Genomic DNA, 26,993 nt, shown 5'->3' with positions numbered 1-26,993 from the left:
TTTAAAATTAACTTCAAAAAAATGAAAACTTTCTTATAGTTATTTCTTTTTTTTTTTTTACTTTTTTCCCTCAACTTCAACATTTTCATAAAATTATCACTTTTTTTGGTAAAAATCACGATTTGTCAAAACGTTTGAACATTTTTGGGTAAATGCAATACATTTATTTTATAATTTTATTGGGGTGAAATTCTGACTTCTTTCAGTAAATGTAAGTTTTGAGTTTTCCTTCCCAAAAATTGATTTCACGTGCACGCGAATCCTTTTTTTTTGTAAGCAAAGTGCTCCCGCGTGAACGCGCCCCACCGCTGCCTTCCTCTGCGCGGGGGCGCGCGCCAGTGACGCGTTTTGCGCATTTCCTGCGGGCACGCGCGGAGACGGGAAGCAGAAGCAAGCGGCGGCGGCGCGCAAGGACGCACAAACACTCGGACGTACACGCACACACCCGCGCATGCACGCACACGGAGAGAGATAAAAAAAAAAAACAACAAAAAAAAAAAACCCAAGCAGCCGAAAGGTTGCGAAGAAGCGAACGCGAATGATGCACTCGTGAACGCCGAGGACGCGAAGACGCTCGCCGGGGTTGGTGGTGGGGGGAGCAGGCGGACGACGGACGACTCGGAGCCGTGTTCGGGACCGCGGCGGCGAGCCCCGTCAACCGAGCGCTTAAGCGGCGGATTAAAATCCTTCGAGGCGGACGGGGGAGCGACAGCCCGCAGAGCGGGGGCGGGGGGTGGGGTGACCGGAGACCGGAGCCCCGATCCCGGATGGCTAGGCGCGGCTGCTCCCGCTCTCCCCCACCCTGAGCCCTGAGCCCTGAGCCCGAGCGAGGCGCACCGTGGTCGTGTGCGGTACTGGTGTGTGTGTGTGTGTATAGGTGGGGGGCCTCGGGGGGCGGCGGCGGCGGCGTAGAAGAAGAAGAAGCCCACTCGCGGGAGGCCGTTAGTCGGCGTCCCCGGTTTGAGTCCCCCGCCCTTGTTTCCGCTTGAGCACCAAGAAACAAAGCGGGAGTGGGAGTGCGACGTCTTCACCGTTGACATCCTCAGACCTGAGCGTCATGATAGGTCTGCAGAGTCCTGGCGTCATTGTGGGATGTAGCCCCACTGTGGAGTGAAGCCCCCTACGCCCCCGACCCTTTACCCCCACCCCCGGAAGCCGACCGCTCGGACGACCCCCCCCCCCCCACCCCCAAAACAGAAGTTCCGAGGAAGGAAGGAAGGCTGAGCCATGCCGGTGTTCAGCGGACTCCTGAAGGTGCGGGTGTGCGAGGCGGTGGACCTGAAGCCCACCCCGTGGGCGCTGCGCCACGCCGTGGGCAAGAGCGGCTCCTTCCTGCTGGACCCCTACCTGGCGCTCAACCTGGACCAGACCCGCTTGGGCCAGACGGCCACGCGCACCAAGACCAACAGCCCCGCCTGGCACCAGGAGTTCTGCACCGAGGTGCGCGAGGGTCGCAGCCTGGAGCTCTCCGTGTTCCACGACGCGCCCATCGGCTACGACGACTTCGTGGCCAACTGCACCATCCAGCTGGAGGACCTGCTGCAGAACGGGACCAGGCACTACGAGGACTGGGTAGGCCGGCTTCGCTGCGGCTTCTCGCCGTCTCGTGACCGTGGAAAAGGCGGCTTTGTCCTTCCGGGCTTCGCTAGTTCGCCGTCGGGGCTACTCGTATCGCCACAGTAGTTAAGCTAAAACCAAAACCTGGTCCTGTACCAGGTACTCCCAAAATGCGGGCAAATCTGCTACAAAGCGTAGTTCCGAACCAGGTGTGACCAAAACCAGACTCTAAACCTGGCACTACTAAAACCCACTGCCGAATCAGGTACTACAAAGACCAGCAACAAACAGAGTAGTACCACCAACCAAACTTTAGTCCAGAACCAAAGGGAATACCAGAACCCACTGACAAATCAGGAACTACCAAACCAGGCGCGATATTAGATCTTTTCAAAAACTAGGTGCTTCTAAAACCTGGTGCCAGAACGGGTACCACCAAAACGGGGTACTATATTAGGTACTTCCAAAAAAAGGTGTCGAGAGTACGTAGTACTTGTACTACTACCAAAAACAGGTGCCAAAACAGGTTCCGAATAGGGTCGTGTATGAATCAAAATGTATCTGCCGAACTAGGTACTTCCAAAACCAAAGACCAGAGCAGCGCTACTAGATTCTGGTGTTTTTTTTATATGTATATAAATCTTCGCCCTTGTGGCCCCCGTCCGTCTCCATCGCCGGTCCTCCCTCCGCAATTCCTCGCATTCCTCCCGAGGCCGGAAGGAACGGCGAGTTTCTTTCCCGAGCGTCCAGGTTGCGTGGCGCTTGTAGTCTGCCCCCCCCCCGCCCCCCCCCCTTAATACACACACACTGAGGCTCCTTTCATTACTTCTGGTTTCTTGTCATGTAATTGGATTTGACTCGGTACCGTGATGTCGGAACGGCGCATCTGCACGCCGCCGCCCCGTATAAAGGGCCCGTTTGTTCGGGGCCCTGAGAGTTCGCGTCGAGCGGCAACATGTGATCCCGTCCCAACAAATCGGCCCCCCCCTCCCCCCTGCGGTCACCGCTCTCCGCCACTTTTGTTTTATCTCGTCTCACTTCGTTCCGACAAAAGGGGAAATTCTGCCGGGGACGTCTGGAATTTGGCCACCTTGATAAAATTGATAAAAATCGATATTTAAGGGATGGAAATTGAATGCATTCACCCCCAGCGATTTCATCTGATCGGCAAACAACATAATCGACCGATTGATTATTCAAAGAAAATGTTCGATCCAGACCGATAAAATTCCAAGCGGGATTCATTTAAAATAAAAAAAAAACTAAAAATAACTTTTTCCAATAATTTCACCATTTTATATTTTGTCTTTTTGTATCTCTTCATCTTTACCATTGTTGAAAAATTGCCCCCCATTTCAAAAAAATATATACATAATATATAAAATAAACACCTTTGTCTAATGTTTTATGTGTGTTAAAATATTTAAAAAAATGCAAATAATCTACCAATTTTTGACATTTTTAAAAAGTTGATTAAATAGGTTGCGTCCAATTTGTAGCCTGACCAAGCTCGTATCCCGCTTTACTCTCCTACAACGGAGCTTTGAGATACGAGTGACCCGATTTATGATTTTCTTTTTTTTTTTTCGAGATGCGAGAAATGAAAAGTTTTTCGAGTCGAGCAACCGTCGGGACGCCGTCTCGCTTTGACGTGAGAGCAAAAATTTGAGATACGAGCAATGTACGCCGGACGCAATTCCAGCCACTTCCCGGCAGTTTGGCAGATCCGAAAATATTATTTTTAATAAAAAAAGCTCTCTATTGACACTCACAGATGACGTTTACTGTCAAAGTAAAGATTAAAAAAAGAACGTTGTGTATTTTAAACTACCACCCACATTTTCTTGAGATAAATTAGTTTATTTTGCTGCTAATGAATAATGCTTCAACCCCACACATGAGACTAACGAGTCATATGCATAATATGAACACAAACATGCAGAAACATAACAATACTCACGGGCATATATTCTTTATCCTCTGCAAGGAAAGATTTATTTATTTATTTATTTTTACCAATTTTGACCAGCTGCATGTATTTTGGCACGTTTGCATTTCATCGCCGTCCGGCGGCCAAGATGCGCACACCCAAAGGAGCGTCCCAACGTCTATCGAATGCGAACAAAACGCGGCGAAAACACGCACACAAATCGCATCGATCGGTTTGCGGGCCGATTGATCGGGAAACGAGCCAGTGGAAATGTTTAAGCGCGTCGCTACGGCGTTTATCGGCGTTCTGCTTACGCAACCTCGGGCTCCGTACGTCGGCGTATAAATAGCCGCGCGTGTGCGCGCTCAGCAGTCCGAACCGAGGTCAGCCAGAATGGATCGCCCCGCCGATCGATCGGGCCCTCATTGACGAGCTCGCCGCTCGGGCGTTACATCACCGCGACGCTGCGTTTGCACGCCGTTCCCGTCTTCACACATTTGGCCCAGTCAGCAAGTAACCGGTCCTTTATATCATTTCACGCCCGAAAATACGACGTCGTAAATCTAAATAATGCCAGAATGCTGACAAATAATTTTCATTTATTTTTTTTTACGATATGTGAAAGGTTTTCGTGGCCATCTTAATTGATTTGGGGCCGCTCAAATTTGACATGAAATGTTGATTTCTGCTCCAATGTTCACACCCAACTGGATTCTGAACCGTGTGTTCCCGAACCGAGCATACTACTTCCAAAACCAGATCCAGTACTACCAAGACCTGTAAAACCAGCTCGTACTGATTCTTTGATGTTTGAACATTAACACGTGAACACATTTTATTGAGTGTTAATTTTATATCGCAGAAAATGCAATTTACACCTGTTTATTTTATTTTCCACCTGGAGAAAAGCCACGCAGGCACGGGGAGAACATGCAAAAACTCCACACAGGCGGGGCCCGGATCGAACCCGGGACCTCAGAACTGTGAGGCCAACGCTTTCCAGTAGATCCACCGTGCCGCCGCCTTTTTTTTTTTTTTTTTTAAATAAGCACTAAACGCAAAAAAAAAAAAAATAGTAATAGTAATGCACTGAGAAAAAAAACGTGGTGTTTTTAAAAATTAATTTTAAAATAGTTAACATTAATTTCCAATAAAGTGACAACCCCCCCCCCACCGAGTTGTCAGCTTCCCTCCTTTTTTTTTTTTTTTTCCATCCCAAGCAGCAGACTCCCCCCCCCCCCCCCCAAGCCGGCCGCCAGGTGAAATATTAACCAGGCTTTGATGCTTATTAATTGCCCCGACCGGCAATTGAGATGCTCTGCGAGGAGCGTCGCCATGGCGACGCCGACAGGCCGTCCCCTTGGTGACCGCCTCTCACCTGCCGAGGAAGACGAGGACGGAGGGGAAAACAAGGGATTTCGCGGGGGGGGGGGCTTTAAAGGCGCCCGTGAAAGTTAGTCCGCATTATTCGTTTTGTGCGGAAATTGCATTTTGATAACGTTTGACATCAATATATACATAATATAATATACTGTACAGTACTGCAGATGCGCATTACATATTGCACTTGAAGCGTCTGCGTTCTAAACTAGCCCGAAATTTACCGATGATGTCACTGGAGTGGACCAAAGCCAATACTGTACTTCCATAACCAGGTACAAGATCAGCTCGCCCAGTACCCGAAAGCGGCGCTGCCAAAACCAGGCACCGAATCGGTACTACAAAACCCAGGTCCAAATTAAGTAGTACCAAAGCCAGCTAGTAAACTACATATGAGCCGGCGGGTGCCAGCTACTACCAAAAGGAAGTACTGAAACGGTTACAACCAAAACCAGGCATCAAGTCCGGTACAACAGTTTCAAAACCAGCTCTCAAATGACGAAAAATCATTAAAAGCAAGTTCTTTGTTTTTTCTCATTTTTTTTTTAACGATGTCTCCCCCCCCCGGGAAGGACATCTTGTGGTGTGTTTGCTGTCATCGGGATTCCACGGTAGCGCTCCAAAGCGTGCGTGCGCGTGTAGGCGGCCGAAAAAGAAGAAGCCAGAACATCTTTTTGTGGTTTTAAAAAAAAAAAAAGGGGGGGGGGGTTTGTCACGGCTGCAGTGTCGGGCCGTCTTTTTTTATTCTCTCCATCTCGACATTCCGCGTTTCGTGTCGTCGTTTACTTCCAGGACCACGTAGGAAAAAGTTCACGATACCGTGCCGGTGTTCCCTCGCTCCTGCGTACGTCTGACATTCGGTTCCGGTAGGTTCTTTCCCCCTGCGGCGGTGTTGCCATCGCGGCGCGGCGCCCAACCTTCAGCGAACACAGACGCACCCGCTCGGGTGAAATCCGGCCATTAAGGTCCCGCCTCCTATGGAGCTCGTGCACCGACGTCCTCAAATCACGTGACTTTTGTTGACGTCGCCATATTGAAGGTCAAGCTAAGCATTGCTCAATGCTAAGTCGGTTGGAGACGGCACGGAAATATGTATTGTAGCGCGACGCTCGGAGTCTTGTCCGATACCGTCGGACATTTAGAAGGTGAAAATAAACGAAGGTACGTGGAAAAATTAGATAAACTCGGCGTAGAGGATCCATATTTAAAACCGAAGTCAATGTTTTCACCGATACGAAATTGTACTGTTAATTTGTCTCGGACAACTGGATCTGGTGAGTAAATCGTCGAGATTTACACGTAAAACTTTGAAAGCGTATAAAAGTCCGGACGCATCCGAAGACTTTGTTGCTGGATCTGTTCTCAATCAGGAATCAATCCCACATAGTGACGGTTTTGACGGCTCGTGAACGCGGAAGCGTGTTCGGCCACACGTTAACCTTTGCCGGAATCCGTCGATCTTTTCAGCTAGTATTCAATACAAATGCCAATATTTAAATAAATGAGCACTGGTTTTACACAAACTCGAGTTCATTAACTATGATTAAAAATAAAAAGGGCGGAGTCGTCTCGACGGAATGTACACGGAAGCGGTTGTGGCCACACGTTAACCTCCGTAAACCTCCATGACAGACAGTTTTTGTTTTTTTATTTTTTAATACGCATTGTTCTCAAATGAGCCAACTTGGCATTATAAACACTTTTTGGTAATTTGAGATTAAGAAGAATAATTCCTACCTGAAATAGGGTTAGCGATCATTACACAGGTTTGCGCACCATCCATCACGTTTAATTTTGCCGAAATCCATCGATATTTTCCGGTCTTTTCAGCTGGTATTTCGTAGAATATTTTGTATTTGAATATCTGTCTCGTCTGTTGTGACAACCAACAGCACGACAGCTCTCGGGTATTATATAAATATTCTCCTCCGGTTGAATGTCTCCCACAATGTCGAGCAGCTCCGTTTGACCGGCAATATGGCGCCGTGAAAACGGTGACGTCACGTGCACGAGCTCTCTACGTTCCCCGTTCGAGTTCCAGATCCCTAAACTTGTCCGACATTTAATGTGTTGCTATTATGTTCCGCTCCCTCGTAATCAAAGTGACAGGTTGGGATTCAACCCGTATTTTTCTTCGTAACCGTCTACTCAAAAGCTGTGCTGATCGCCGAAGCCGCGCGATGGCGCCATCTGCTGGGATGGAAGTATATTGCAAATAAATACAACGGTGGCAGCAAACAGTCGGATTAAAAATCTTAAATATGATTTCAAGAGCATATGGCTGCCCCCGACCCTCCCCCCCCCGCCGTTTCCGACCCGAGTGTTTGGCGAAGTACCACAGACCGGGCTTGATATGCTTCGTCGCCGTGACGACGATACACAAACAAACAGCCCGGCGCTGATAGTGTCGGCCTGGCATTCCGATGCTAACACGTAGCCACCTAGCGTCGGTATGGCGAACGGCGTGAAGGTTGACCGTTGTCGTTCTTTGTCACTTGATCGGGGGGGTCTTATCTGGCAACCAATCAGAGCTGACGTGACTCCCGCTAGGTCGTCCACACCCCCGCGCTAGCTCGCCTTCCACGGTTTTCCGTCGGTGACGCGGCGACAAGCCACGACAACGAAACAACGGGAGCCGGGTCGTCGTCAGAGTCGGGCCGACCCGGTCCGCTTGAGCTCAAAGCGCACAAGCGGCGATTTGCTTCCGCCCGTGTTTTGCTTGGAACCGCAAACGGCGAGTAAATATTCACACAAAAAAGTATGCGAGTCCTCGGGGCCCTTCGACGGCGTCGCACGACGGCGGGTCGCAGTCAGGAGTCAGCCCGCGTTGGATCCCAACAATTGGACCACTCGAGGTGTTGGGGGAAGCGGGCCCGTTAAAAACAAAAAACAAAAAAACACACACACACACAAGTTTTGAGTTTCAGGAAGTGTGTATTTTCACGTTTGTGTCTGGGTTTGATCTCTACATGTGTGTAAATGTACAGAATGCGTGTATGTGTGTATTTTCATGTTTGTGTTCTCACCTGTGTGTATTTGTGTTTATGTATTTTCACATATTCCATAAGTGTGTGTGTGTGTGGGTCGGGTGGTTTTCATATGTTTGTGTGCATAAGTGTGTATAGCGCGCATGTACAGTACACTTGCATGTGTGTGTATTTTCATACACGTGTGTCTTCTTGCGTGTTATATGTTTATTGTTTGTTGTGTGCGTATTCATCCTCATACTCGCGGAACTCACCTATTCGCAGATTTTTTTTCAGCTTTTATTCAATCATTTTTATTTTTTTTTAGGATGGGGGCAACATTAAAAATGTTTATTCAATATATGGGTGGGGGTTAAAAAAAATCACTAGACATATTTTTTTCCCAGTGCAATTACTGAATAATTTTCATCAATTATGTGCACATTTTTGCGATTTACTGTCGTGTATATCCCCCGCAAATAGTTGTACATATTCCTAAATATGTTTTTCCCGGTGTGTATTTTCGTGCCCCTTGTAGGTATTCTTGTCACATTTTCATGTCCGTGTATTTCAGTGTGTGGGTCCGGCTACTAGCGTCTAGTATATGTTTTGTTTTTAAATTATTTTTTGGCACGGGTGTGTGTGTGTACTCACACGGACCCGCGCGCACGCTAGCGCTCACGCGAGCGCGTGCGCGCGGGCGAGTCATCGTGCGAGCGTGTCATCACGGCCGTGGCGGAACGTGACAGATGGACGTGGGAGGCGGCCTGTCAACGAGACTAAACGCTCCGCCGAGGGCCGCCGTCAGTTTGGGAGTGCGCGGGGGGGTCGCTAGCTGAGTGAGCGAGCGAGCCACTAGCGCACGATTGATACAATGCGCGCTTTGACCGGCCTTGTCTGCGCCGCGTATGGCGCGCGTGCGAGCTTTTTTGCTTTAGCGTCGCGTTCAGCTCGTGCGGCGGCTTCTTTCCTTCCCATCTCAATTTCTTCCATGGCAAAGATTGCAACCCAAATCCATTTTCTGTATTGAAGCCAATTGAACTGCTGTTCATCTGTTCCAGTCGCCCCCCCCCCCCACCCCTACACACAAAAAACCCACCACGACTGTTTTTGTTGTTTATTCTTACGAAGGGGAAAATAGCGCTGCATTGCGTAAAAAGATGTTTTATGAGGTGTTATCAGAGTAGATATGCGAGTGTCGGACGAGTGCGTTGGATGTGTGCCTTTAAGGGGCGTGGCCTAGTGAGGCAGCGTCTCCTCACTCCTCCGACAGTTCTTTGTGTTTAATTTTCACCGTCGCTCCCAAATCCGTTTTAGAAAACCCAGACGTGCGCGCAGGCCCGCGCAAACGTGTTTGTGGAGTTATCCGTCTGCGCTCGCTCGTACGTGCGACCTAATTGGACTAACAGGATTAATGAGGCCAACGAGATTCTCCAGGCCCCGCCTCCGTCTTTCGTAGCTGGGTCGAGGTGTGTGTGTGTGTGTGCGTGTCAACTAAAGAAGAAGAAAATGACGCCAACGAAGGTGTCCAGCGGCTTCCCGTTGACCTCCTTTACGGCTACCTGGCGGAAAAACAGGCTAGCCGAGTTCGCCGCGTTTTTGTCTGCGTTTTCTCAATTAGTTGTGTCGTCAGATGACGTCACGGATCGGTTTCATAACGCCAGGACCGTGCGAGAGTCGTCAATAAATTGAAGCGGTGTGTGTAGCGGCTTTGGGCGGCTACGTAGCGACTCTGCGGGGCCGACGCTAGCATGTAGCGTGTGCAGCAAGTCCAGGTCGAGTGATTTTCGTCTTTTCCTGCGGCTAACTGACTAATTTCCGATAAAGTGTTGTGCAAGCCGTAAATAAAAAAAGAATATTATTATATATTTGCAAATCCTTTTCAAGCGATACTCCAGTGAATACCCAACAAATCGGGGTCCAACGTTCTTTTGGTGTCGTTAAAATATTTTTTCCCCTTATACAGAGCCGACATCCACTTTTAGAAATTCAGCGTTATTCCCGTTAATTCTCAAGCGGCGAAAACAACTTTTCCGACGACGCGAGGCACTTTGCTGCCGCTGTGACGAGATTTACCGACTCCCGACGGGAACCTGAAGGCATCACGCCAGCTTGCTTGTAGTTTCCAAAATGGCCAGCGAACGCATCTCGGGCGCGTTTGCATTACGCAAGAGGCCGCGCTTGAGGATTAGCGCGTGGTTGCCAAGGGGGACCGGATGGGCGTCAAGAATCCCGATCACAATATTAGGTACCCCTGGACCATCGAATCAGATGTGATCGAAAAATTAAAGTTGGACTTTCTTTTTGCAGCTATTTTGCCACTACGGATCGGGATGTTTGTGGGCGGGGCCAGGCGAGGCGACGTTACGACGAGCACCAAATTTGTTTTTATGGCGTCGCATATTTTGTTTTCCAGCCGTGTGCCGCGTCTTTCACGCGGCGGCGATGCGCGAGGCGGGCGGCTTGCGTAAGAGGATCTGCGGCTGTTCCGGAGCTTAAACAGAGATTTAAAGCCCCCCCCCCCCTTTTTTTTTTTTATATATTCACGCTCGCTTTCCTCGTGCCCCCGCTCCCCTGCAACTCTAATCTGTGTAATTGTAAGTTATAAGGCCTTGAATAATTTGGTTGGATGCCGTCTTTTATAACGTTTGGGTTCCTAATCTGTTCTCGTAATCGCACACTTAAGCACGATGGGGTGATTTAGTGTTTTTTTTTTTTGTTTTTTTTTTAGAAACACACTTTGTGGCCAGAATACTGAAAGAGTTCCACATTTGATGATGGATTTTGTATCGGTTTCGTAAGGCTTTCACAAGGTCGCTAGTTTTAACGCTAAAATCTATTTAAAAAAAAAAAAAAAGATGATGGCTACGCTATTGCTGTATTCATTCGGGGTGCGACTGACCAACCGTGGAAAAAGCGTGTTGATGGCATGGCTGTCCTTGCTGATTTAAAAAACAAACAAACAAACAAACAAACAAACAGGGATTCATCCTCCCTGCATTCCCCAACTGCTAAGGAACTAGCGGGGTATGCTAGCTGCTAAGCGACCTCGTCGTGCACAAGCTAATCCTAAACTAGCACGGCTAAACGTTGTCCTACCGCACGACTCCTCTAAGTCATACAGGCGGTGCCGGGATTTGAACCCTGGACCTGAGAACTGCGTATCCGACGCTGTACAGCTGCAGCACCAGGCCTCCCCTAATATATTTAAAGTGATATAAACAATCATCAAAATGATCATGGACTAGTTTCAGGCGTGGGTTTTTGAAACTTTTTTTTCTCATTTAACCAGTTTGGCGTCGATGGGTCAAACTGGTGTTGTGTTGGGGGCTGATTACCCCCCCCCCACACACACACACACACACACACACATTCATGTTTCAGGAGGTGCTACTGAATGAGTTTTGCTTGTTTGGAGGTCAGGGGGAGGGCTCATGTTCGGGCCCCCTGAAATTCATCCATTTTCACCAAAGCGAATTTAAATGTTGCTCGCGGTGGACTCAGGTGGTAAAAGTTCTGAGGACCCGGGTTTGATCCCATCCCTGCCTGTCTGGGTTTCCTCCGGGCACTCCGGTTTTCCTCCCACAACCCAAAAACATGCGACATTAATCGGACACTCTAAATTGCCCCTAGGTGTGATTGCGAGGGCAGCTGTTTGTCTCTGTGTGCCCTGCGATTGGCTGGCGACCAGTTCTGGGTGTACCCCACCCGCCTCCTACCGGTTGACAGTTGGGATCGGCTCCAACGCTCCCCGCGATCCTCGTGAGGATATGCGGCAAAGAAGATGGATGTTCCTCGCCACGCCGTTGTGTGTTCCACCTCTTTTGAATTCTGTAAAAGAGGGCTGTCCTTGGACGTGCCCGCCCGTTTTTATTTTTCACATTTTCTTCTTTATTTTTCCTGCGTTTTCATAGATCGACTTGGAGCCGGAGGGGAAGGTCTACGTGGTCATTGATCTGTCTGGATCTTCCACTGAAGGTAAAGACACACTCGCACGCACACAGATACATACACTAACTGTAAGCCACGACTCGCGGCCAAACGCTCACACGCTGGACCAGCCGCTGACGTCACTCCATCACATGACAGTTTGCCCGGGAAACGGGGGCAGGGTTGGGGGGGGGGGGGCGGTTTCTGGCACTGGGCCGTCCCGGTCCAAGCGGCGTTTGCACCTGCGGCGGCTGACCGCGCCGCAACGCCTATAAATAGACGCGGCAGCTTCCAGCGGGAGCGTGCGCATGTGTATGGATGAGGAAGCGGGAGCTTCACCGTGGCGACGGGACAAAGAGGGCGGGGGGTGTGTGGGGGGGGGGTGGGGGGTGTCTTAAAATAGCAGCTCGGTTCCAGCGGAGGATTACGCACGCGTCGAAGGGACGCCGGCGTCGTGCACTCGCGCCGTGACCTGGCGGTTGCGCTGCCGCGCCCGCTCTTGAACTTCCACCCAGAGTTCATCTGGCTGGGTGGGGGGTGTAGACATACGTATGCGTGGACGGATTGTACATTGCGTGCACGTGCGCGCGTGTGAGCGTCTCCTCTTCCTCGCTCGTCTTCGTCATTTTCTTGCCGGATGGGAATAATCTGAACTCATCTGACCGTCTGCACTCCTTCGCTCCTCCTCTTCCTCCATCTTTACTCTTCTCGGCAGTGATTTCATTCCCTGTTTGCATGATAAATGGATGATAATAATAATTATAATAATAATAATAATACACATACAAGGTTCTGGTATCAGGCCAATACTGCCTTAATTTCAAGGAATTAGGTCTCTGTTCCTCCTCCTCGCCACTAGTTGGCGCTACACCGCAGGAGTTTGACACATTGGCGATGTTCTTCGCCATACATACATGCATTTTCTTAGCCCCTTATCCTCACAAGGGTTGCGGGGTGTGCTGGAGCCTGGCTGCACTGCTTCCAGTACGTTAGATTTTTATGGGTTTTAGATTTCAGCCTTTTGATGTTGCCGCGTCAGTCGATTTCAGTCATGCAGACGCAAGTAGCATTATTACTGTGTTATTACACTAATGGTGTCCAAAGTCTGGTTAGAGGCAGTTTGCGGCCCACCACATCCATCCATTTTCTCCTCACAAGGCTCGCAGGAGTGCTGGAGCCTATCGCAACTGTCAACAGTTAGGAGATGGGGTACACCCGGAACTGGTCGCCAGCCAAGCGCAGGGCACATGGAGACAAACAGCCGCACTCACAATCACACCTTGGGGCAATTTAGAGTGTCCAATTAATGGTGCATGATTTTGGGATGTGGGAGGAAACCGGAGTGCCCGGAGAAAACCTACACAGGCACGGGGAGAACATGCAATCTCCACAGAGGCGGGTCCGGGATCGAAGCCGGGACCTCAGAACTGTGAGGCCGACGCTTTACCATCTGAACCACCGTGCCGCCCCTTCACCGTACATAAAAATTCAATCAGCACAATGACATCCATTGTGCTAACTGAATTTTTATGTATCAAAAGTACTAATGGTATCATCACTATGTATCAGTTTGAAAAAAGAGCGGTAGCGAGCATCCCTCAAAGTAAGAACAATAATAATTATGATCATGACAGTAAGAATCCACCGTGCAGTTAATCTGCATCCAGGCTAGTTCCAAGTATTTATTTATTTTTTTAATCTGAAATGATTATTACTATGTCACGCGCCCGCATGCGCGCGCGCCGACCATGCGGCGGCAACGTCTGTCGCCACGACGATCGCTCTCTCTCCTCTTGCTAAGCCTCATCAACCTTTTTTGTCTTCAGTAACGTGTGTGTGTGTGTGTGTGTGTGTGTGTGTGTGTGTGTGCGTGTTCTGGACAGATGGATGATGCATTATGTAAAACAAAAGTGATCCCACTGATGGCCTGTTTAGCTTGTTTAGCCGTCTCCACCCTCTCTCCGGAATCTCACACGCAAACTTCGCAAACACACACATACATGGATACATTTGCACACTTAGCGTATGCTGCTTGTCCACTGCACAATATCACCTCGCCTCAACCGGGCCGGATCCGTCGCTTCGAGGTCCCGAAAGGAGGAGGAATTTGTTTCGAAGGACGTTCGACACGTTTGTCGAAAAAATTAATTTGTAATAAAACGTGCGAACGCTATGAGAGAACGATGTAGCGCTGAATTACGGGCCGTTAGCTCGCGGCTAGCGCTTCTCGTCCCAGCGCGGAAAAGCCCGGCAACGACCCGGCGGGGACGTATTCCCGTACGTATGTAAAGATGCCAGACCAAGTGGAATCCATTTTTTTTTTTTTTTTGCTGGGGGGGGGTGTGGCTTCACTCATTTAGTGGACATGCCCACAGTGTTTTTCAAAATTTTGAAGCCATTTTTGATATACTGTACATTTTTTTTCCAGTTTCCGACATTAAGCCTCTTTAAGCGGTGGAACCGATACTGGCCCTGCACATTTCGGATATAATACGATGAGTTTCAACTATTGTTTAAGGTCTTTATGAAAGGTGAGGTGGCTTAAAACGGCGCCATGCTGGCCACCGTTCATGTCCGACACATTTGTTTAGTCTGTTAAATTTATTCAGGTCGCCGGTAACGCTTTTCTCTGCGCTGTGTCGAATTTACGAGGCAACGTCTGTAACACGGGCTTCGTCGCCGTCGTCGGTTCTGGAGATTCTTCGTGCGCACGCACCGTACGCGTTCGTGTGCGCTTCCCTGGATATTTCGCCTGTAATTGAGCTGAGGAGGAGTAAGCACATCGCCGCCTCACCCGGGGAGCGAAGGTGGCGCACGGGGGAGGCGAAGTAGGACGCCGGGAAGCGTGCGGCGTGCGTGGGACCGTCGCGGAGGCGGTTCCCTCGTCTTAAGGTCGCCCTCGGAAAGCGCTCGTCTCTTCCGGGGAAGCCGACCGGCCCGCCTGGCTCCAGAGGAGGACTATTTTTATTTGGATGCATTTTTTTTTATTTATTTTTTTTTTACTTTAACACGCCATCCTCGCTTGTGGCGGCGCCCACACGTCGAGGTATAAATAGCGGCCATGCGGGAACCGACACCCCCCTCCCTCCCTCATCCCCCTTTAAACGATGAAGCATCTTAAGCCGGCGGCGGGCCGTGCATTTGGCACCTGCGCCGTCCGTGGAGATTTAATCCCACCTCTTAAATCCACCGCTATTATGTCGCAGTTTCGAAAAACCATCGCTAGTCCGCAAGTACAACAGCACGTAACCGTGCGCCGTCTGGAATCCATTTGCCTCTCCTAATAACATCCGTCCATCCATTTTATTTTGACGCTTATCGTCACGAGGGTCGCGGGGAGTGCCGGAGCCAATCTCAGCTGTCAGCGAGCAGGAGGCGGGGTACACCCCGAACTGGTCGCCAGCCAATCGCAGGGCACATTGAGACAAACAATCCCACCTAGGGGCAATTTTCAGCGTCCAATTAATGTTGCATGTTTTTGGGATGTGGGAGGAAACCGGAGTGTCTGGAGGAAACCCACGTAGGCACGGGGAGAGCATGCAAACGCCACACACGCGGGTCCGGGATTGAACCCAGGACCTCAGAACTGTGAGGCCTACGCTTTACCAGCTGATCCACCGTGCCGCACTCCTAATAACTTGACAAAAACCAAAAAATTAGATGCTAACGGTGACATGTTTTCACGCGTGTGAGAGGCTAACGATGTTTTTTTGTTTGTTTTGCCCATGTGAGAAAGAATTTCAAATGTGAAATGATCCCCAAAAAAGCAGAAACGTTAGTATTATGTGTATGGTAATATTCTACTTTTTAAAAAGATCATTTTATTGAACTTTATTTACTTCTAGAAATATTTCACATCACGTATTTTTTAACATTTTCTCTTTTTCTCACGACCCTTAGGTGTTGGCTGCGTTGAAATATTATTTTTAGAATACGCAGGCGGGCTGCAAACGGCCCCTGACCAGACTTTGGACACCCTCAGTGTAATAATACAGTAATAATGCAACTTGCGTCTGCATGACTTCAGCTCGCGGGACTGAAATCTAAAACCCATAAAAATCTTAACGTACTAGAAAATGTGCAGCCAAGAGAATTGCTGCAAAATTAACAGATTAGACAACAAAAACATTTTTTCGTTTTATGGAACAAATATTAAAATGTAGATTGTAAATTTTGGCCTGTGACTGCCCAGCATCATTCTAACAGAAGAGTCCCAATTTCATCTTTATTTATCTATTTTTATTTTATTTTTTTTGACTAACTCCTGTTGTTTGTCCTCCATTTTTTTTTCTCCTCGCAGCCTCGGGAGCCAACGACAATGAGGAGCGCGTCTTCCGCGAGCGGATCGGCCCGCGGCGACGTCAGGGCGCCGTGCGCCGGCGCGTCCATCAAGTCAACGGGCACAAGTTCATGGCCACGTACCTGCGGCAGCCCACGTACTGCTCGCACTGCAGAGACTTTATCTGGTACACGCGAAAACGCGCACGCGGCTCACGTTTGCGTATCTTCTTGACGTCACGCTAACGCGACCTCTGTGCGATATTTTAGGGGCGTCCTGGGCAAGCAAGGCTACCAGTGTCAAGGTGAGCGCTTCCCTCGGGCCAAACGTCGGCTCATGAATGTTTCGGTTTAGGAATTTCAATCATCATCATCCTCATTTTTGTTCCATTGATGCAGAAAATGGCAGCCAATTCCCACAATGCAATGCAAAAAGCTGCGCTGTAGCATTACTGTGCTGTGCACAGTGATTTGCTAGCAATTATTTCATCATCATATTGTCTTATCTTTACCTCTTATTGACTATTGACTTGAAACACCGATTGACTCCATCGAAGAAGGTTCCAGAAAAGATGTTTTCTTGGCCAAGCTAACGCCGAATGCCGCTTTTCCTATCAGTGTGCACGTGCGTCGTCCACAAGCGCTGCCACGAGCTCATCATCACCAAGTGTGCTGGCATGAAGAAGCAGGAGGACACCCCGGAGGAGGTGAACCGGCACATTTGGACCGCAAACATGCGCTAGTCGTACAAGCGCTTGGGTTTGCGTGACCTCATCTGTCTTCCTGTGTGTATGCGCGTGTCTCCCCCTGCAGGTGGGGTCGCAGCGCTTCAGCGTCAACATGCCGCACAAGTTCAGCATCCACAACTACAAGGTGCCCACCTTCTGCGACCACTGCGGCTCGCTGCTGTGGGGGCTCTTGAGGCAGGGCCTGCAGTGCAAGGGTGAGTTCGGGCCCGCCGCATTTAAAAAAAAAAAAAAAAAAAAAAACACCAAATCAAAGTAACCGAGCGTACCGTGACTTCGTCTGGGTCGAACACGCAACTCGGTAAACGCAAAAATCTACCGTGTAAAATCAACTTGCGGTTTTCTGTGTTTGAAGTGTGTAAGATGAACGTGCACCGGCGCTGCGAGAAAAACGTGGCCCCCAACTGCGGCGTGGACGCCCGAGGCATCGCCAAGGTTCTGTCCGACCTGGGAGTCACGCCGGACAAGATCTCCAACACGGCGCAGCGTCGCAGGAAGGTAAAACGTAGCCGAAATGTGGGCTAAAAACGCAAACTTGTTCCACGTTTTTCAATCGTAACGTCGACGTTGCTCCTTTCTGCAGTTGACGCCCGGGCAGGACCCTCCCCAATCCCCGCCGGAGCTCTCGCAGACCGAGGACAGCTTCAGCCAGCCGGCTGTCCCCGCCTCGCCCTCCCAGCAGGGTACGCAGCTTTCAAAAAAAGAAATTAAAAAAAAAAAAAAAAAAAAGACACTTCATCTAGAAAACACGTGACTGACACAAACACAAAAAAGACACAATCTCAAAAGTCAAAAACTAAAGGCGTAATTCCCGTAATTTGCGGCCTACAGACCGCACCTGATTATAAGCCTCACCCGGTACATTTGTAAAGGAAATACCATTTGGTACGTGCATACGCCGCAGCTGTGTGAAAGCCGCAAGTGCCCACATTGAAACACGACATGTTTACAAAGAAAACAGTACACGGAGCGCTAACGCTGGCACCACCGCGCTAACACTAGCGCCACCTCCCTTACGCTAACGCTAGTGCTGCGCTAACAGGGCTGGTTAAAAAAAAAAAAAAAACATACCGGTAAAAATCACTGAGACACGACAGTAACACTGTCCCGCGTTACAGGGGCGGACCAGTAAAAGTCACTTCCTCGGCACATGTATTCCACCGGTCTCACTCTTACCATTTCCGCTCGAGTGCCCCCTTGCAGCAGTTACAAAAAATGCACGAATTAGCCGCATCGCCGCATAAAGCGCAGGGTTGAAAGCGTGTAGGGGAAAAAATTACGGTAATTCTGGAAAGACTTGACCGAGCTAGAAACACGTGACATCAAAGAGACAAAATATGGAAACGTTCGACCAATCCAGACCCGCAAAGACGCTAAATCTGGAAGCATCCCAGACAGCTTGTCCAAGACACTTCAGTCTAAAAGCGCACGACGCGGACATCCAAGACGTGAGCGCCGCAAACATTTAGTAATATTTGTACCCAGCAAGCTGTGCCGTCATAGCAATATGAACAAGTTTGAAAAGGAGCCCGGCTGGCCCCAGCGGAGCGCCAACCTGAGGAGTTCTAACGCGCCGCCCACCGCCATTTGCCGCTCGCGGTTAGTCATCGCCCTCCTCGCACTTTGCCGGGGCCCAAAAGTTTTCTTCCTCCCAAGCGGCTCGCGGACGCCGTGACGGAAAACTTGCCGGTCGGTGACGAAGTGTGAAACCGTTCACGCGTGCGTCGATCTGTTTGTGAGTGCGGCCCACCGATTAATATTTGCTTTGTTTTGTTTGTACTGCTGTTTTTTTTTTTTTTTTTTCAAATGTGTTTTTTCCTCATTAAATACATAAATAAAAATAAATAAATACATAAAAATGTGTGAATCTGCAAAAAAAATCTTAAATATGTATTTAATATTTTGTATTTTCTTAAAATAGTTCATTGATTTAAATTAGGTGACTCATGAATAAAGAAACAGGAATTATTTTTTGCATTCATTCAGCATTTTTTACACTAACATTTATCTACTTACATAATTAAGGATTTATTTTAAATAAGATAAATTGTTAAAAAATATATAAAACACATACAGAATTTATATTTGCGTTTTAAATGACTATCCATTATCCATCTACTTCTACTGTGCCGCTTATCCTCACAAGGGTCACGGGAGCGCTGGAGGCCGGGGTAGACCCCGAACCGGTCGCCGGCCAATCGGAGGGCACACAGAAACGAGACAACCATTCGCTGTCGCAATCGCGTCGACGGGCAATTTCGTGTCCCCAATGAATGTTCGTTTTTGGGGTGTGGGAGGAAACCGGAGTTCCCGGAGAAAACCCACACGGGCACGGGGGTAACATGCAAACTCCTTATAGGCAGGGCGGGGATTTGAACCCCGGTCCTCAGAACTGCGAGGCCGAAGCTCTTGATCAGTTTAAATTCCTGTTCTTATTTATTTCTCTCAATGTGGATTCCACGCCCTGCATCCCCCACGTGTAGCGCAAACCCACAACCCAGAACGTGTTCTTTGCCACAGACCTGGCGGAGTTGGACCGCCTGCAGGACGCACTTTCACCGGACCAGCAGGGACCCCAGCACTCGTCGTCGTCCTCGTCGTCGTCCTCCTCGGCCACGTCCGCCACCTCGTTGTCCACCGCCTCCTTGTCGGGGGCCCGCGAGAACGGCCAGAGCCAGAGGAGGACCCTCAAGGACTTCAACCTGATCAAGGTCCTCGGCAAAGGCAGCTTCGGCAAGGTTCGTATTCCGCACGGGCCGGCAAAGCCACTGGGCCGACGCGAAGGTCAAAGAATTCTGGATCTCGTCCGTTTGCGGTCTGGTTTCAGGTGATGCTGGCCGAGCTGAAGGGGACGGAGGAGGTCTACGCCGTCAAGGTCCTGAAGAAGGACGTCATCCTCCAAGACGACGACGTGGACTGCACCATGACGGAGAAGCGCATCCTGGCTCTGGCCCGGCGACATCCCTACCTCACGCAGCTCTACTGCTGCTTCCAGACTCGAGTACGATCACCCGACATCAAAGACACGTTAACCTTCAAACGTTCCACTGATTCGGAAAGATTACCGTGGACTCGAGCAATATTTTATTTTTTGCATTTGAGCCTTTCCCCCCGCGTTTCCAGGACCGCCTGTTCTTCGTCATGGAGTACGTGAACGGGGGCGACCTGATGTTCCAGATTCAGCGCTCGCGCAAGTTCGACGAGCCGCGCTCGCGCTTCTACGCCGCCGAGGTCACGTCGGCGCTCATGTTCCTGCACCGCAACGGCGTCATCTACAGGTAACGTGACAATGACGGATTATTTTCTATATTTTTTTTGTTTTGTCTACTGCGCTAATCCCTACCGCATCGTGGAAATTTGGCGTCACACCCCTCCCGCTCCCGCAGAAACAGCAACAGTAGTTTTACAGTGAAGAAAATAATTATTTGAACGGAAGAAGGAAGGAGGACAAATGATGAGTTCCATCCCAAGAACACCGTCCCTTCTGTGAAGCACAGGGGTGCTAGCATCATGCTTTGGGGCGGTTTTTTTTTTTTTTGCACATGGGACAGGACGATTGCGCGGGATGAGGACTGCGGCCGTGTATTGTGAGATTTTCAGTCAGAGCATTGAAGATGGGTCGTGTCTGGGTCTTGGGTCAATGACCCGAATCACTCAGCCAGGAAAACCAAGGAGTCAAGGTTCCGGCGTGGCCTAGCCAGTCTCCAAACCTAAACCCAATAGAAAATCTTTGGAGGGAGCTGAAACTCCTGCGTCTCTCAGCGACAGTCCAGAAACCAGAAACCTTTCTGGTCTAGGGAAGATCGGCGCGGAGGACTGGGCCGGAACCCTTCCTGCAGTGTGTGCAAACCTGGTGAAAAACGACAGGAAATCTTTGACCTCTGGCTTTGCAAACAAAGGCTACTGTACCAAATAATAAAATTGCTTTTCTCGGGTGTCCAAATACTTATTTTCTTCACTGTACACGCATATCACGCGGATGAAACGTCTGAATTGTCGCAGGGACCTGAAGCTGGACAACATCCTGCTGGACGCCGAGGGCCACTGCAAGCTGGCCGACTTCGGCATGTGCAAAGAGGGCATCGTGAACGGCGTGACCACCACCACCTTCTGCGGCACGCCCGACTACATCGCCCCCGAGGTGAGCTTTTCACCATCCGCCGCGATATGACGTCCGACGGGCACGGAACCGGGCGAACGCGTCCGTCGTACGGAGACCCACGAGACGAGGATCAAAGAAGAATTTCCGCTCGTCGGCCGTTTTGTCTGAAAGCTGTCTTGTTTCGCCGTTGCCGTCAGATCCTGCAGGAACTGGAGTACGGCGCCTCGGTGGACTGGTGGGCGCTGGGCGTCCTGATGTACGAGATGATGGCGGGCCAGCCGCCGTTCGAGGCCGACAACGAGGACGACCTGTTCGAGTCCATCCTCCACGACGACGTCCTCTACCCCGTGTGGCTCAGCAAGGAGGCCGTGTCCATCCTGCGAGCGGTACGCGCGAAAATTCTCATTTGTTGGGGCGGCCTCTTTCTTTTGTCCATCCATTCATTTTCTTGGCCGCTTATCCTCACAAGGGTCGCAGGGAGTGCTGGAGCCTATCCCAGTAGTCAACGGGCAGGAGGCGGGGTTACACCCGGAAGATGGTCGCCGGACAATCGCAGGGCACCTGGAGACAAACAGCCGCACTCACAATCACACCTTGGGGCAATTTAGAGTGTCCAATTCATGTTGCACGTTTTATGGGACGTGGGAGGAAACCGGAGTGCCCACCCGGAGGAAACCCACGCAGGCAGGGGGAGAACATGCAAACTCCACACAGGTGGGGCCGGGATTGAACCCGGGTCCTCAGAACTGTGAGACCGACGCTTTACCAGCTGAACCACTGTGCTATTGGCTTTTATCTAGATTTTTTTTTAAATGCTTTAGTTTTCTAAAAAAAAAAGATAGTTTTTTAAAATTGAAATTTCTTTGTGAAACGTATCATTCTCGTACGTTTTAAATCATCAGTCGTTCACTCCCATTGACGGATTTAGAAGTCAAATATCCATGTGAACTGGAGTTGAAAAAAAAATACTATGGTTACTTTTTGACAGTTTTTTTTCCCCCTTTCTATGAAACATATATTTTTCATTTTTCAACCTCATTTGTTATTGTCGATTTGCAATTTTTCCTCAATTCGGCATAACACTTCCGTTGTTCCCAATATCAACGATCGGATCGATTTTGATGTTTTAATGTTGTGTCCAGGCACGGTGGCTCAGCTGGAAAGCGTTGGCCTCACAGTTCTGAGGTCCCGGGTTCAATCCCTCCTGCGTGGAGTTTGCATGTTCTCTCTGTGGCTGCTGCGTGGGTTTCCTCCGGGTGGGCAGTCCGGTTTCCTCCCACATCCCAGAAGCATGGAACATAAATTGGACACTCTAAATTGCCCCAAGGTGTGACTGCGAGTGCAGCTGTTTGCCCCGCGATCGGCTGGCGACCAGTTCAGGGTGTTCCCTGCCTCGTGCCCGTTGGCAGCTGGGATAGGCTCCGGCGCTCCCCGCGACCCTTGTGAGGATAAGCGGCTAGGAAAACGGATGGATGGCTGTTGTGTCCATTGATTGCCCCGTCATTGACAAATCTGCCGATGCCAAACTCGCACAAATGCTCCATTCGCATTTCGGCACATTTCAAAAGCGCTCTCGATAGGATTCACCCAAAAAAAAAAAAAAAAGTCAGCTAAAGGTTCCCAACACTAAAAGCGTGATCAGAGAGCCGCAAATTGCTGTTGCCGCGTTTAACGGACGGCGGGACAAAAGCGACGCACGCTTTCAGCGGCGCGAAAAGGGCGGCCCCCTCGGCTGACCCGCTTCATTAGACGCCTCTTCACGCCGCTCCGGCCGCAAACGCGCCGATTACCGGCGCCCTGTTCTGTCACCCGCCGTTTTGGCGGATGAAAGAGATAAAGAGGCGCTGCAAAAACCGACAAAGTCCTCTTGGGGAGTTCGCAGAATCCGCTCTAGCAGGGGCCGACCATCGACGTCCGCTTTGTGCGCAGCTAGCGTCTAGATGGAAAGGTTACATTATAATTTTTTTTTTTTGATGATGATGATTGATGTTTGATGGTTTGATGATCCCGCAAATCTGACTCAAGTGTATCCAATCCACTCAAAATCCTGCATGCGCGTTCGTCACGATCGGTCTTGCCAAAATCTGCGATGGATCAACGCTGCGTTGTCGGCCATTTTGGTGCAGAAGAAGTAGCCGAGTGTTTTTTTTTTTTTTCTTTTCGTAGTTCATGACCAAGAACCCGGCCAAGCGTCTGGGCTGCGTGGTGAGCCAAGGCTGCGAGGAAGCCATCAAAACGCACGCCTTCTTCCGCGAGATCGACTGGCTGCTGCTGGAACAGAGGAAAGTGCGCCCCCCCTTCAAGCCCCGCATCGTGAGCAGCCGCCGTGCCGCCGCGCCGCCGGCGCCTTCGCGCGCGATGCGGGTTCGCGAGAAATTGCCGACTGCGATCGAAGCGGGAGTCAAATTCGGATCATTTTAAAGGAGGGAAGCGGGACCTCCTCGTTGGGGGGAGCGTTCAGATGCTCTTGATCTCGTCTTGTCTTGGAGTCAAAGTTCTGAGGACCAGGTTTCAAATCCGGGGCCCCGTCTACATGAAGTTTGCATGTTTTCCCTGTGCCTGCGTGGGTTTCCTCCGGGTGGGCACTCCAGTTTCCTCCCACTTCCCAAAAACATTCATTGGACACTCTAAATTGCCTCTAGGTGTGTTTGGGAGTACAATTGGTCGTTTGTTTCTATGTGCCCTGCGATTGGCTGGCGACCAGTTCGGGGTTTACCAAGGCTCCGACCCGATAACAGCTGGGATTGGCTCCAGCAGTACCCCTACCCCTGTGAGGATAAGCACCTCAGAAAATGGATAGATGTTTGGATTACAGTGTTTACATTACAATACATTTAGTATTTTATTTGCAGTGCTTTTCTGCATTTTATATTAGCTTGTTTTAATTTTCTTAAAATGTTTTTGAAGGGTTCATCTCAAATCTATTCTAGTTTATATTTTATTTATTTTTTCTTCCTTTATTTTCTCTTTTATTTTTGATCTCTTTTTTATATATTTTCATTTTTTTCTTTTTCTAAGATTTTTTTAAATTAAGAAAACATTTAATTTTCAAATAGTAAGTTAATTAAAATGGTTTAAGTTTTAATTTTTTAATTTTTCTTCTTGAATTTGCAACCTGAGATTTTTTTTAGGAAGATATTTAGATTTTTTTGCTTTTTATTTATTTTAATGTCGCTTGCCTGCTATTTTGAACTATTGAGAATTCGTAATTTCGTATATACACTATTTTTTATTCATTTTCAGGTTTTTTTCCCGAGTGTTTTCTTTTGGGGGGGGGTGTTGAAACTCTAAAAAAAAATTATTTTATGTAATTTTTTTTTGTGAGCGATTGGCTCCTATTTTTTTTTTTCTATCAATTTGAAGTTCAACCACTAGATGTCATAACGCACACAACCGGATTTTTGCCACCCCCTTCCCTTTCGTGACGTTTTTTTTTTTTTTTTCCTCATTTTCTCACGAGCGAGGCTGCGAACGCTCGCCCTAACACGTGTGCGCGTGCGTGCCGTCCTCAGAAAACCAAACGCGACGTGAACAACTTCGACCAGGACTTCACCAAGGAGGACCCGGTCCTCACGCCCACCGACGAGACCATCGTCCGGCAGATCAACCAGGACGAGTTCAAGGACTTTTCCTACTGCGCCCCCGAGGAGACGCACACCTAAAACGCAAACAAACACACACACACTCGCACTCCTTTACTTTTTCAGGCCGTCGTTACTTTATTTGCGTCGTCGTCGTCGTTCTTAATGTCGTTGCCTGGATTTCATGATTAATATGCACACCCGCTTTAAAACACGCGTACGGTGCACGCGGAAAGTATTGACAGCGCTTGACTTCTCCCACGTTTTATGTCGCAGCCTTACTCCGAGCTCAGTGAAATTCCGTGAGAAAAAAAAAAAATCATTTTCAAAATGATTCCACAAGCATCAGTTGGGATTTTTATTCTCCATCCCAGAAAATGTTGATATTATAAAAGTGAACAGGAAAATATTTGCAGAGCTTCTCTTTTTATACCTTTCGGTGCCTTGAGTTTAATTTGTCTCAAATCATTTTTCTCTCTTAAAAAAAAATGAGTTCCGGTGCCCCAGAAAACGCTAAAATCGCACAGTGCAGAAGGTTCTTTATCAAAATATGGTAATAACAATTACATAAAAGTAAAATGGTGTAGTGGTAGACACGTCTCCCTTTGGTGCGGGCAGCGCGGGGTCGATGCCCGCTCGGTGATGGTGTCGATATCGGCCCTGCGACCGACTGGCGCGCAGTTCAGGGTGTAGTTCGCCCGCATTGCTCTCCCGTGACCCTTGTGAGGATAAGCGGGTTGGCTAATGGATGGATGGATAAAATAAACAGATTGCACAAAATGATAATTTACGGGCGTAGCGCTTCGCCATCTGGTGTGCACTGTGTCCACCAGGGGGCAGAGTAATACAATCGTTTTTGTTTTTTTTGCAGAGGATCAAGAATATATGCCTGCGAATTGATGCAGTGGAGACCCGCATATTTACGGTTTTGCATTTTTTTCGGGGGAGCACAGAAATACAACATACTTAACCCAGTTTACGGTGTGCCCCGCCTCCTGCCCATTGACAACTGGGATAGGCTCCAGCACTCCCCGCGACCCTCGTGAGGATAAGCGGGTAAGGAAATGGATGGATGGATAATAATAATAAGGGAGCATCTATTACTAGGAATGGCAACCAGCAGCTCGAAGCATCTTTCTCGGGGAAAAAAATCATCCATCATCCGCAAAACCGTCGGCCGGTGTCAAATACGCCGTCGCCGTCTCGCGCTTGGAGCGAAACTTTTGGCTCGCCACTCCAGATTTAAAAAATAATAATAATAAAAGGAAATCGGCCAAGCGATGGCTCACATCTCGAAGAACTTTGGAATGAGGCTGTAATATAACAACGTAGGGAGGGGGGAAAATTAAGTGCTTTGAATACTTGGCAGATGCACTATGCGTGTGTATGTATATATCAATATACATATATATATATATATATACACACACACACTTCTTTCTCGCAATGGACTGCCTGTATACTGTATATATCTATACAAATCCAAATATTAGCTTGTGTCGCGTGACTGTATTGTGTCGCTGTCGTCCGCAAGCTTGTGACGCATGGACAAAACGAACCCCGACCCCCCCCCCCCCTTTTTTTTTTGTCTTTTAACGGCCCTTATTGTGGACTAGTCCGGGCCTTGAATACCCCCGTTTTGTGCAATATAACCCCCCCCCCCCCCCGTTCCCCCCTACCCATCATATCCCTCTAAAGGATTCTACTTTATGGCTTTCAATATTATCCCGATATTTTTTTTTTTTGCAATCATTTTCGATCGGTATGATTGACGACGAATGTGCCGCTTCACTCACAGGCTATTGAACTAATTATGACGAGCTGCCATTTTTTTTTTTTTTTTTTTGTCCTGAATGTACATTTCCATTTGGTGCGCGTGTGAGCGTTTCCACGGTTACCAGCAGTGTTTTCTCCCGCAGCTAAACTGCTTGCTTTACTTTTTCTTTCCTTTTTTTTTTTTTAAAAAAAGAAAAATAATTATTATTATTGTAAAATGTATTATCTGGAGGACGTGTGTGTGTATTGCTTATAACTATATTATTATAGGTCTGTTACAGCTTGAGCGAGAGGACCAGCAGATGAATTACCTCACATTTCCTACACACACACACACATACACAAAAAGTGCATCGAGAAAGTATTCACAGAACTTCACTTTTTTTTTTTTTTCTTAAATCACGCAAACATAAATATTCACCGTATCATTTCCGAATATGATACCACGAGCTGGATGGAGCCGAATCTCACGTCGCGTTCAAAGAGTGAAACGTCGCTTTTTTTCTTTTTTTTTTTCCTTCCCCAGCGCGTTTGTTTGTTCCGAACGCTTCTCGTTTCATTTTGGAGTGAAGCTTGTAACGAAAAATATGGAAAAAGGTGAAGAACTGTAAATACAGAAGCGCCGTATGCATGAACACACGCGTACAGTGTCGGTCCTTGCTTGAATGTACTCCCACCCCCTCTTTTTTTTGGGGTCCCCCCTCCACACACACACACATACACACTGAAATTGACCTTACATGCCAA

General features: G+C 48.8%; 1 protein-coding gene across 1 annotated transcript; it reads left to right on the top strand.

Annotated features, from left to right (window-relative positions):
* Positions 1-297: 297 nt before the first annotated feature.
* On the top strand, positions 298-26,879 carry prkcea (protein kinase C, epsilon a). Its single transcript, XM_061809991.1, has 15 exons — positions 298-1,572; positions 11,748-11,811; positions 16,064-16,229; positions 16,312-16,346; positions 16,660-16,748; positions 16,855-16,984; positions 17,143-17,285; positions 17,371-17,470; positions 19,308-19,525; positions 19,615-19,788; positions 19,911-20,065; positions 20,790-20,928; positions 21,087-21,275; positions 23,056-23,202; positions 24,402-26,879. Exons 1-15 carry the CDS (start codon positions 1,228-1,230, stop codon positions 24,549-24,551), a joined length of 2,244 nt encoding a protein of 747 aa, XP_061665975.1. The 5' UTR covers positions 298-1,227; the 3' UTR covers positions 24,552-26,879.
* Positions 26,880-26,993: the final 114 nt, after the last annotated feature.

The sequence above is a fragment of the Syngnathoides biaculeatus genome, chromosome 22, assembly GCF_019802595.1.
Source record: "Syngnathoides biaculeatus isolate LvHL_M chromosome 22, ASM1980259v1, whole genome shotgun sequence".
NCBI lineage: Eukaryota > Metazoa > Chordata > Actinopteri > Syngnathiformes > Syngnathidae > Syngnathoides > Syngnathoides biaculeatus.
This window is presented reverse-complemented; position numbering and strand designations above follow the sequence as displayed.

What these genes read in the sequence shown, in the direction of transcription:
- prkcea (XM_061809991.1), top strand. Translation starts at nt 1,228, where the DNA reads ATGCCGGTGTTCAGCGGACTCCTGAAGGTGCGGGTGTGCGAGGCGGTG. An exon ending in GCAAGGCTACCAGTGTCAAG is followed by an intron (nt 16,347 to 16,659) that starts GTGAGCGCTTCC and finishes TTTTCCTATCAG; the next exon opens with TGTGCACGTGCGTCGTCCAC. An exon ending in CCGACTACATCGCCCCCGAG is followed by an intron (nt 20,929 to 21,086) that starts GTGAGCTTTTCA and finishes CGTTGCCGTCAG; the next exon opens with ATCCTGCAGGAACTGGAGTA.